Source organism: Channa argus, chromosome 2, assembly GCF_033026475.1.
Source record: "Channa argus isolate prfri chromosome 2, Channa argus male v1.0, whole genome shotgun sequence".
Classification (NCBI taxonomy): domain Eukaryota; kingdom Metazoa; phylum Chordata; class Actinopteri; order Anabantiformes; family Channidae; genus Channa; species Channa argus.
In genome coordinates this window covers 782,592-794,610 of record NC_090198.1, presented here as the reverse complement: position 1 = coordinate 794,610, position 12,019 = coordinate 782,592, and the positions used below count along the sequence as shown (strand labels likewise).

General features: G+C 37.0%; 1 protein-coding gene across 5 annotated transcripts in view; it reads left to right on the top strand.

Annotated features, from left to right (window-relative positions):
* Window positions 1-11,778, top strand: part of cemip (cell migration inducing hyaluronidase 1) — a 168,730-nt gene extending 156,952 nt beyond the window's left edge. For all 5 annotated transcript variants that reach the window (XM_067493648.1, XM_067493610.1, XM_067493620.1 and 2 more), the window contains 6 exons: window positions 626-811; window positions 1,186-1,390; window positions 4,100-4,186; window positions 5,716-5,873; window positions 6,042-6,142; window positions 7,923-11,778. In XM_067493648.1, coding sequence (XP_067349749.1) covers window positions 626-811; window positions 1,186-1,390; window positions 4,100-4,186; window positions 5,716-5,873; window positions 6,042-6,142; window positions 7,923-8,050 — 865 coding nt within the window. In that variant the 3' untranslated portion in view covers window positions 8,051-11,778. The remainder of the gene's footprint in view (window positions 1-625; window positions 812-1,185; window positions 1,391-4,099; window positions 4,187-5,715; window positions 5,874-6,041; window positions 6,143-7,922) is intronic.
* The last annotated feature ends 241 nt before the right edge of the window (window positions 11,779-12,019 follow it).

Here is a 12,019-nt window from a genome sequence, read left to right as displayed (position 1 = left end):
TACACAAGTATTCATACCACTTAAAATTGTCCACATTTTCTCATGTTACAACCACAAAACCACACTTTTCAGATATTTATTTGTAAAAACATTTTAAAAACCATTTATCATTTATTGTAAAATCCCAATAAAATACATTTACATTTGTGGTTGTAATGTGATAAAATGTGGACAATTTTAAAGGAGTATGACTTTTGCAAGTACTTTTGCAAGGCACTATGAATGTGATCTCAGTAAGTGTTGCTGATATAATGGATCACTTTAGTCCTTTTCTAAGTTTATTGTACTTTCAACAATTCCCATGTAACATTTGTTTAATAATTGCTAGATTTAGTGTCAGTTTGGGGATTGTTGAAAATACTTGGAAAATGACCGAAGGTCAGGAAGATTCCTGGGAAAGTTCAGTTAGAACTGAACATGACTCTTGGAGAAGGGGCAAAAGATCTTCCAAAACCCAAGTGAGTTGCTACTTAACAGCACCTTAGGGTCCATCTAGACAACTCAGTTGTCTAGGTCTTCACAAAGTTCAATTTGTCTGATTGTTGCTGCTGCTACTGTATGTTTTCTGGATGTTGGAAGGGTAATACAGTAATAAATCTGTATTGTTCTGTTTGCTTTGGATCAGAAATGACTGGATCAATGTGGGTCTCTGCTACCCACAAAACACCACCTTTACCATCATCTCTGACATCCACAACCGCCTGACTAAACAGACCCGCAAGACTGGTATCTTTATGAGGACATCACAGAGGGAGAAGATCAGCCACTCCCATCTGACCAGAGGATACTACTACTGGGAGGAAGACACAGGGTTAGACCCAAACAGTCTTCTTAACAAGTCTTTATAGGCTGTAGGCTTTTGGTTTTCTGCCCCAAAAGTGACCGAAATGATCAATTAATGCAATTTTTAAATACAGTGTTTAAAGGATTTTACTTTTTTTGAGGTGGGTACCATTGTTTGAATCAGCTATGATAACCTTCTGCTCAACACAGTAAAAGCTGACCTCTGGCCTACAGACGCCCAGCAGCCACAGACTAAATTGTCATAATGATCCTCAGTGCACAGGAAAATGATCCTCGTACTTTGTTTCCTTAGTAGTGTCATTTTATTTGCTAGTAAAGGTACAGAGTGTCTGTTTATTCTGTGGTCGTTTGGTGTTAAAAATTCCACTGTGTGTATTGCAGCCTGCTTTTTGTGAAAGTCCAGGCCCATACTGACCGGGAGCAGTTTGCCTTCTGCTCCGTCAAGGGTTGTGAGAGGGTGAAGATTACAGCCACCATCCCTAAAGGCAGTCCGCCCAGCAACTGCATAGCCCAGGCCTACCCCAGACACGCTGAGCTCCCTGTTGTTGATGTACCCATGCCACAAAAGTTACCTAATGCCAGGCTGGTAAGACCAATGCTTTCTTTAAACCCTTCAGTGGAAGGTAAAATAACAAATACTTTTACAGCACAGACGTATTCCTCCCTGCAGACACAAGTTCACTGTGTCACCTCCACCCTCTGAGACACACAGACACAGATAATGCTTACACACAACTGTGGATGTCCCAATGGGCCAAATGCACTTTGCAAATCTGGTCTTCTAACCCTGCTGATGTTGTCCTACTAAGCAGGCGTTTTAGACCAGTGGTGGTAGATTTGAGCAAATAAATAAAAACTAGAAAGGCAAAGCTGGTATAAAAGCTAGGTATAAAAATAACATACTGAAAAACATTTTTGCAAGTTTTGGTTGCACTAGAAGAAGAACACCCCACAGCAGTGGTCCTCAGGTTGCTTCCTAGTCTTAATGGTCACCATCAGTTGAAACCCCCACAATAAAAGAGGCCTCCCAACAAATTTTAGTCTCTGTAGAACAGGCGGTGGGAAACCTTTTTATCTGCCTGGAGCTGAAAAACTGTACCCTTTACATGCAGCTACTACATTATTCTAAATTAACCAATCAACATTACTTAAAAAAATATATATAACCATATTTGGACTTTGCTGAAACAATATAGAATATAGATATATGAATATGAATATAGAAAACAAGCTGCATTACTTTGGTCACTGTAGAACTGCCTGAAAGACACGATGTTCAAACCATAAACATGAGAGTTGCAGTGTTTCTGAAGAAAACTGCTCTGAACTGTGGCTCAGGAAGCTTCGGTGCACTGTGGCCCAGTTTAATCCCTGACATGGTACCAGCCACTGTTACCATGTCTCCTTGGTTTACAAAAGTTGTAAAAAAAGGTTGTTATGTAACTTTTTTTAACTTTAATTTTTTAAAGAAATTAAAATGTTTCCTGTTCTGTTAAATGAAGAGTTAAAGAACAGTGTCATTTACAGTTTAGCTGTTTTTTAATTACTAACTAACTAACTGCAATTTTGTTTCTGGCATTTTTTCATGTTATTTTACACATTTTTATTGTTATTATCCTTGACTGCATAATAACAGTATTTTACTGTATTTAAACAAGCTAAATTGATAATTATTTTGCAGATACTTGTTGTTGTATTCAAACTTAATTACGTAAGACTGTAACTATAAGTAACTATGACTCAATAAATGCCTTTATTATTAGTGGAAGCATCATGACAAAATTGTTGCTTAAATGTCATCCTCATTTCCAAAATTTATGGGGGAATACCTGAAAAATGAGTTGAACCACGGTGATAAAGTAATATACTGTATTATCATTAAGTAGTTAAATTCATTATTTCATTATTTCTAATAGTAAATGTTACTAATGTAAAATGAAACATTGCATATGTTGTGATGCTAAATTATTAGACATTTCCATTACCTATTGCTTTGCTTTTTTATTTTATTATTTTATTATTAAAAACTGTCAATTAACTGTCAAAACAGTTACTGCTTCAACCATGTGTTTGATTCCCACGTGCACAAACTGGCCATTCATCACATGGACACACAGTCAGGATACTAACATGTCTAACATTCTGTCTAAATGCCACCTTTCATTTTGCTTTCTGAGGATGACTTTATGTTCTTCAGTTGTGCACTATTTTGTGTTGTACTGCAATTGTACTCATAAAAACCAATAGGATTCAAAGCCAGCATGTAAAATGGAGCTGGTTTGGATAGAAACAATACAAAAATAGTTCTGTTTTATACACATAATCAGTAGCTGTGTGCTTTCATGTTAACAATTGTTGTATAGAATTTAGAGATACAGATCATATTATAGATATGTGTTAATATTACTAATTAAAATTAGGTATACAAACAGCAAGACTGGTACTAAAAGCTCGATTTTTCTTTTTAATCATGTTTTTAGGGACTTAAAACATTATCTGCACTTCTTTATGTGTTTCAGTTTTAAACAGGAAAGAACCCTGCCTTACTATTCATAGAACCTGACTCATATAACAATTCATCAATTGATAACAAAGATAACACTGAGCATTCTCAGGATGGTGGGCCTCACATTTGTGGAAAAATATTACTTAGGCTAATTTGCCCTCTTTTTTGAAAAACAAAGACAAACCTCTTACTATGTGTTTGAAGCATTAGAACAGGTCCTTACTGTTTCCAACACAATGTGTTGCAATTTATTGTAAAGACTTTTCTGATAGGACTTCACTTTGATGTTTTTTCCTTGACTTAGATTTTTGCTGCCTTGTACCTCACTTGTAAGTGGCTTTGGATAAAAGCGTCTGCTAAATGACTAAATGTAAATTTACATTCCTTGCAGATTCGCAGCAGCAAATTCGCAGATTCTTGTAATTACCTATTAGTTATCACATATATGTAGTTAACAACAGCAAGACAGGGACTAAAACCTAGACTTTTCTTTCCAATCAGGTTTATCAGTAACTTAATATCACTATGTAACAGTGAGTGTTCAGAGCTTGTAAAGAATAAATAAGAGAATAAATGAGAATGAAAAAGAAATTGTATGTCATTTGTTTGTGGTTATGTCTTGTAGATAAATAATGTAACAGTAAAATAACTGCAATATTTTCAAGACATTCAATTACAGGATTTGGAATTTTCCAAACTAATCTCCAAAACTAACTGTAAATCACCCCTGTGAAATGTCAAAAGTGCTGTATTAATTCGAGCTCTGTTTCTGTTGTTATTTCTTCTCAGCATTCACCAGAACATTTCCTAGAGGTCAAACTGGAGTCCTACAACACTCGCTTCTTCCATATCAAGGAGGACTTTGCCTTTACTGAGGTATTTCAGACAGAGCTACTGCCACCTTAAAACACATTTTCTTGCACCTGCATCAGTTCAGAGTGTCCTACCCGTGATACAAAGCTGTACATTTACACTGATTCAAACAGATATTATTTACAACACTGCAGTTGCACAGGTAGCTGTTACCATCTTTGGAAATCAGAAGTAACAAAAAATGGTGAATGAGATTGAATTAGTGAAAGTAAAGTGAATTAAACAGTGATTAACATAGTGAAATAATAAAAAGTACATGGGTGCAAAAGTTTGCATCAATTGCATTGATAAATGAATGAAAAATTAACTATAATTTCTGATGAAGTGATATTTGTACTAGCTCAATGTGCATAAAATATTATGTTCATGAACAAATTTCTTTGTTTTACTTTTTTTACCATTTCAAAATTCCACACTGGATTTCTTGTAATGTCAGTACTGTAAGTCGTATACATAACATAGACACAATATGATGTAATGTCATCATATTTGTTTGATTTGTTTAATTTAAAAGCTGTTTTTAAATCACTGTGCAGAAGTGCATTTTACACCTGCAATAAATATATAAGTTGGTCAAACTGTTGAAAGTATAAAGGGAAAGTAAAAGTTCTCCACTTTTACATCTTGCAAATGTAAGAATTAAAACTATTAATCACATTTCACTTGACTGGAATGTACTGTTACAGTCTTAGGGGTATAAAATCACAAGAATACAGCTCATGCTTACTTCTTCCTTTCTTTTTTGCATTAATTTTCTGTCAGTGTGCTGATAGTGCTTATTTATCTTGGATGTGCTTTCTCTACTAGCCATAAGCTTTCCTCCCTTCTCCACTATGGTTTCACAGAAAACAAATAAACTGATAAATAGCACCATTCACACATGCAGAGCTTTTGCAGTGATGTAACACAGAAAAACAATTTAAACATTTCTGAAGAATGAACAGTGGGGCGGTGGTGGTCTTTTTCTAGTCATAGCATATATATATGGTCAATTACAAGACCATTGGAGAGATGCTCCTACACCTCAGCATCAGTTGAGGCTTGTTAAATATGTTTTTTTTTTTTGTTTTAAAACAAAAATTTAGATTTTACACAATGGTTTAATCATTAATGGTTTGTCTAACTAAGCTATAGAAAAAGTTACATAACATATTTACATTTACATTTACATTTAGTCATTTAGCAGACGCTTTTATCCAAAACGACTTACTTAATCTAAGTAAAGGAGAAAACAGAAAAGTGTTCACATTTCATGAGATGCAAGTGCATATTTACACAGGTGTCCACCTGGTATGTGCCAATAAAAGTATAAGAAAATTGTGTAATAGACCCCCAGAGTCATGTCTGTGCCGTCACTGCTGGAGAGGGGTAGGAGGATTCAGCTGGAGTTTAAGTTTTCTTCATCGTCATTCTTTTAACATGAACTCTGCTTCAAAAAATCAGTCACTAAATTCATTCTATCTTTCATCATTTTTTAAAAAATACTCTGTGTGTCTGTGCTGTTTGTGTTGTGGCTGGTTTGGATGTAACAGGTAAATGGAAAGAAGCTGTACCAACCAGAGGACGGAGTGCAGCTGACGGTAATCGACGGTCAGAGTGGGAAGGTTGTGGAGAGCAAAGGCTTCAGAAACTCCATCCTGCAGGGCATCCCTGCACAGATAGACAACTACGTCAGTGGACTGAAAGACAGGTAAAAAGCTGCTGCTTTGTAATGATTAATAGAGTTCCAAAATATTCTAAATACATTTGCTTATGTTACACGTAAACGGATCACGTCTTGTTTGAAACATTGTTTTTGAGGCTCCAGCATGAGATACATCCTGTGTAATGAGTGATGAGCTGCCTCTTTCTTCTCTAGCTCTATCGTTGTTATGACATCTAAGGGCCGCTTGGTTACCAAAGGACCCTGGATTAAAGTCCTGGAGAGACTTGGGGCGAACAAAAGCATCAAATTACATGGTAATTCAGTTTATACTAATATCTATAGAGAGACAAGGTCACAGTGAAGCAGCTCAGAATTCAGATTTCCTGAGATACATTCCACAAAACTTGTGTAACATAAAATGATGCTGTTACTTCACCGGCTGTTTACCCTGAATCCATCTATGGATAGATGATTTATTTAGGTGGTTACTATCACTATGTGTTGGTGCAACACTTTTACTATAGTACCTTTTTTTTTTTGTTTATTTTTACTTTTATTTAGGTAGAGTTTTTGAGCACTTTGCCACTAGTTCCAACCTGGACAGGTCTCCAGTCCATCCCAGACCAACAGAGAGAGACGTAAACAGACAGACAACCTTTCACACTCACATTCACACCTACAGGCAATTTAGAGGCAATGTAGAGTTGGGAAACTGGAGGTTTTACCCTGAATGTAGTGTGAAAATTAGTTGTCAATGTTGCAGTTTTTACCAAGCAACATTTTCTGCAGATATCTACTGTAGTCTGTTAAAAATACCTTGCTTATAAAAAGACTTCACCATCCTCTGAAGTCTTCACCTTTAGTTTTGTTTTTCAACACTGTATGTGGATGGTCCAGTTACTGGTGAGTATCCTGGCCAAAAACTAGAAACAAAGGAACACTCCCAATAACGAGGAAAGCGAGGGAAAGGGAGTGGAAGAAAATTACCCTGCAGCCAAAAAGTATGAAAATAATATTTTTTTGTACAATAAAAAAAGCTAAATTAAATATATAAATTTTGTATTTGGAAGGTGGGAAAGAAATTACTTACCAATTGATTAGCCAATCTAGCAGTTGTTTGATCCTCGGCTCCTCCGGTCACATGATGAAGTGTCCTTGAGCAAGACACTGAACCCCAACTTTGCAAATCTCATCAACCCATTTTTTATTCACAATAGAACATAAACAAGACATTTTACCATTTCATGGAAAATATGAGCACATTTCATATTTGATGGCAGCAACACATCTTAAAAGTTGGAACAGGATGATGTTTACCCATGTGTAGCATCCCCTCTTCTTGTAACAATTGTCTGTAAACGTTTGGGAAGTGAGGAGACCAGTTGCTGGAGTTTAGGAGAGAAATGTTGTCCCTTTCTTGTCTGATGCAGGATTCTAGCTACTCAACAGTTTGTTTTGTTTTGTTTTTTTTGGCCTTTCGGCTTATCCCGAGTTCAGGGTGGCCACAGCGGATCATTGTCTGCATGTTGATTTGGCTCAGTTTTTTTTTATGCCAGATGCCCTTCCTGCCGCAACCTTTCCCAATTTCTACCGGGCTTGGACCGGGTCTGCACAGCTGGGGATAGGATGGGCTGTTAGGGGTTCAGTCTCTTGCCCAGAGACACTTCGACACATAGCTGGGACCCATCGAACCACTGACCCTGGGGTCTGTGGATGACTGCCTTTACCAACTGAGCTACAGCCGCCCCCATCCTGGTCCTTTTTTCCAGATTTTTTGTTTTATGATGCGCCAAATGTTTGTATTGGTGAAAGGTCTGGACCCAGTTCAGCACCCGGACTCTTACAACAGCCATGCTGTTGTGATGGATGCTAATATTTTCCATGAAATGGTAAAAAGTCTCAGCATAAACATCTGATGTTGTTTATGTTTATACATTTTTTGAATTGGGATTGTAAATTGTTGTCCTCTTCTTTTAGTAAGGGACTTGTGAGGAAGTGAGGAAAATACTGCTGTTTTGTTCAGAACCAAAAATGAAAATCCACTGATGCTCAGATGATGTCTCTTACCTTAATGATCATTTGCTCTCCTTGCAGAAAAACTGGCATTTGTGGGGTTCAAGGGCTCCTTCCGCCCTGACTGGGTCCATCTGGAGGTAAACACTGACCGAGCCAAGATCCATCAAGTCCTGCCTGTCCCTGTAGTGCACAAGATGAAGCTATGAGTAGCAGGACGAATGGGGTTGACAGGACGAGAGACTATGTAGCCCCCAGTTATTGACACACACGACCTAAAACATCTACATGCACACATACAGATGAGTGCAAACATTTTCATCCCCATACGTAGAAATGGCAAAAGAGTAAAATGATGTTTTCCATTAATATAATAATTAATTGCACATTCAGTGATTATAAATGATCCTTCATCAGAAATAACAAAATTGTCAGGGAGTATATAAGAAAGTGATCTATAGTAATGAATTTTATATCATTGCAAAAGTTTGCATCCCCCTAAAGAAATGTTCTCCAATACTTTTCAATGTCCTCTGTCTACAACTTCTGACAACCTCTGAAATACCCTCTGAGTTGCGTTTATATCCTTCAGATGTAATTTTAGCCCATCCTTGATTACATAATTGTTTCAAGTCCACCAGATTGCTTGGTTGTCTGCCGTGTACAGCCTTCTTCAACTCTATCCACAGGTTTTGCAATTATATTTATATAAGTCTTTAGACTTTAAAGGTAAAACATTCACTTTATTCTTTCTAACACATTCCTGAGTTGACCTCGCTTTGTGCTTTGGATCATTGTCTACTAGAAGGATCCACTGCCTTTTCATTTTTAACTTTGTGACTGATGGTAGGAGGATTTTAAAATCTTCTGGTGTTGGATTGTGTGATTCTTTTTTCAACTTTAGCTCTAATTCCTGTAATTCCTCTTTGCAGACACACACTACCAAAACATCAGCGAGCCTCCACCATGTTTTACAGAACATAATGAAGGTTTACCAATTTCATTTTGAGATCTTCTGAAAATTGTAGTCGTGATCCCTGCTTAAGACTGGACATGGAGATCTACCTATTTACAACCCAATTTAACAGACCTGTGTGCCACTTATCCAGCACTGATCTGAGTCTTTTGTTTTTTTTTTTAAATAAGCCGGATTTTACATTTAAAGGTTATTATCTAGAGAGTTTATCAAGCGAGATATAATATTTTACTATAACTTCCTTTTTCTACACTCGACCATTCTTGGTGATGAAGGAATATTTGTACTAGCTGAATGGCCATTAAATATTTTGTCGATGATAAAAAATACATATATATTTCACTCTATTTGCCATTTCAATGTAAGGAGATGCAAACCTTTTCATTAAACTGTACATACTAGCACATACACATGCACTGCCAGCACTGCAGAGTCAGTCGCGCCAAGCCATTGGTCCAGGATCAATTGGTGTTTTCTGTTTTGTTTTTGTTTTGGGGTTTTTTTGGTCTGGCGGTGAAAAGAATGATGTGATTTGGTGATTAATCTGTGTAAGAAACCCACCATCAGAAAAGCACTTTAAATATGACAGCAAAACCTTTTAGTGGACATATCAGCTCTTTGGAAACAGTGGCACGGAACAGTTGTCGGCTGTCTTCAGAGACATGAAGAGGTGATGGATATTGGTTCTGATTGATACATCACTGCTGTGTTCAAATAATGTTAGCTCGTCAGCTTAAGTAATCATTGTATTAGTATCACGGTGGTGCTGTGAAAATCTCTGTTGTGTGCACCAGCTAATGTGGACATGAATTTTAACATTAACATTGACTTGTTTCTTGTTCTCTCCGACAAACCCAAAAGCCATAACTTTTCTCAAACTCGGCCTTGTAGTCCATCAAAACTGGGGCTCAAGGTTAAAGTTCACTCTTTAATAATAACGTGTATGTAGTCTGTTCTCTAATGGACTTCAGTATTTGTTTGCACCACCACTTCCACATCTACAGCTTAAGAAGTCATTATTCTTTGTTATTACTGCTGGATGACCGTGAGGTTAGGTGATGGAGTAACAGTTGGGCTTTATTTGGAATGATTCAGTCCATACAAGGTGTCATTTGAACACATCCAGAGGTAGACTGTCACTCTTGAAAGCAGCGTGCATATTGTTATTAAGAAACATAAGATATGGTAATTGTGTATTTGAGGATTTACTGCCCAGTCTGTCCTCAAAGACACAAATGAAAATGAATAATTGACTTGTAATTACAGAAAAATGAACATGAGACAAAAGTTCAAATGGTTACTCACATACCTCCACACTGCTTTGGGCATATGTTTTGAAAATTAAAGTAGGTCCAATTCAACTTTCAAAGGCGTGTGGGGGAGGAACACTCCATTTGAAGCATAGCTGATAAAACACAGACGAAGCTGATATATTTAGATGTTACACAGCGCTGATGGCAATGTTCATTAACTGTAGGTCCATCCCTAGCTCCTCTGGCTTTGCCGGTTTGGGAGACTTTGGACATGATGTATGCTATGATGCTTCCTGTTGTTGCTTGAGAGATCCAGCAAGGGGTGGACATCAGGAGTGGACATTCATCTACTCCAGACTCAAGGTGTACCCCCTGTCTCAGTGGTAATAATGTTGCAATTTTTCCAGAACACAGACTCCTCTATTCAGCAGTAAGCTCACAGTCACTAGCTTAATCAGATCACACCAAGAGAAAAGGCTTTTGTAAAAAAAAAAAAAAGAAAAGAAAAAAAGGTAACTAGCATGGTTGTTTATACTTCTTGCTTTCAGTGTTTGTACTTAGGCTTCAAAAAAGTTTTCATCAAGATTATCTTGCTGAACAAAACTTAACCTAACAGTAATAATAACAATAATAGAAAAGTCCCATTGGCTTACTGTCAAGAGATCTAGGAACTACAAACTGTAAGCGGGATAAAAAGTTCCCTCGACACCTTCCAATCCACCAAAGCCTGGAAAAACTTTAGGATTATTAGAATCCAGCATGTTCTGGATCTGTCTCATATGAGATCTTTCACTTTCATTCGGAAATGACTGGTTTTATATATGATACAAATCTAAAGCCTTTGAACAGTCGGGGACAAAATACTAGGAAAGTATGCGCCAGCTAGTCAAATGCACGTATATTGTATTATTTGCACACAAAATGCTTCCTTCATAGTGCCACACGTAGTAACAGAGTGGTTTTATTGTCCTGCTTTGCTTGACTGAACAGGTCAAGGAGAGAAAACAGAAGAAGAGATTTTAAAAAAGAAAACAATAACATTCCAGACTCGTGGTTGTCAACCTGCTTTGTTTCATTTCGAGCACCCGCTCACTAGATATTGTGATGTTTCCCATGTTTTTTTCATAGCAGTGTTTGTAACTCATTTGTCTATGTTTTTTGGAGTGAACCAGCAAGAAGCCCATTACAACAGAAACAATTAACTAGTGATTAAAGTGATTATCTCGCTGTTAACTCGGGGAGTTTTCAAATGTGCAATGCCCCCCTTTTCAAAACCGCAATGAAATCTTTGTTCCAGTGTGAAGAGAAAAATGATCCCCCCTCCCATCGCCGAAATAGCTGGTCTTTTTTCGGAGGTTGTAGCAGTAATTTAGTGTTTTGTATGTTGAACATGTTTTTAAAAATCCACAGATTGATAAGAGATATATTTTATACTTATTTATTGTACAGACACCATTGATTAAAATTTACACGGGACATGTATTGAGTTGTAATGGTATTACTGTCCTGTCTGTATACTGTATGTAAGAAAACATTATAGTTCCATTTTACTACATCTCACTGCATATGACTCTTGGTATAGTTGGCTTGTTTTAACTGTACAAAAACAGATGTGTTGTATATGTGGCTTGGGCTGGTAACGTGATGAAACTACATGACTTTGAATTTGTTTCAATTTTTGTACAGAAATAAAAGATAATGAACAGTTTGTCTGGATGTCAAAGTGTAATTTGATAATGATGTTTGAGCTTCATGTGTGTCATGTCAATAATCCTCCATATTCTAAGCATCACGTGAAGGTCAGTCACCAGTCAGCATGATCAGGGCCAATTTTGCACAGATGTATTTTACCCTGGTGTAATATAAAAAGATGAACACCTACCTCAAACCTCAAAGGTTCCTTGTGTGACATGTTTGTCAGACCTCAGAAATACACAATGGTGAATCCC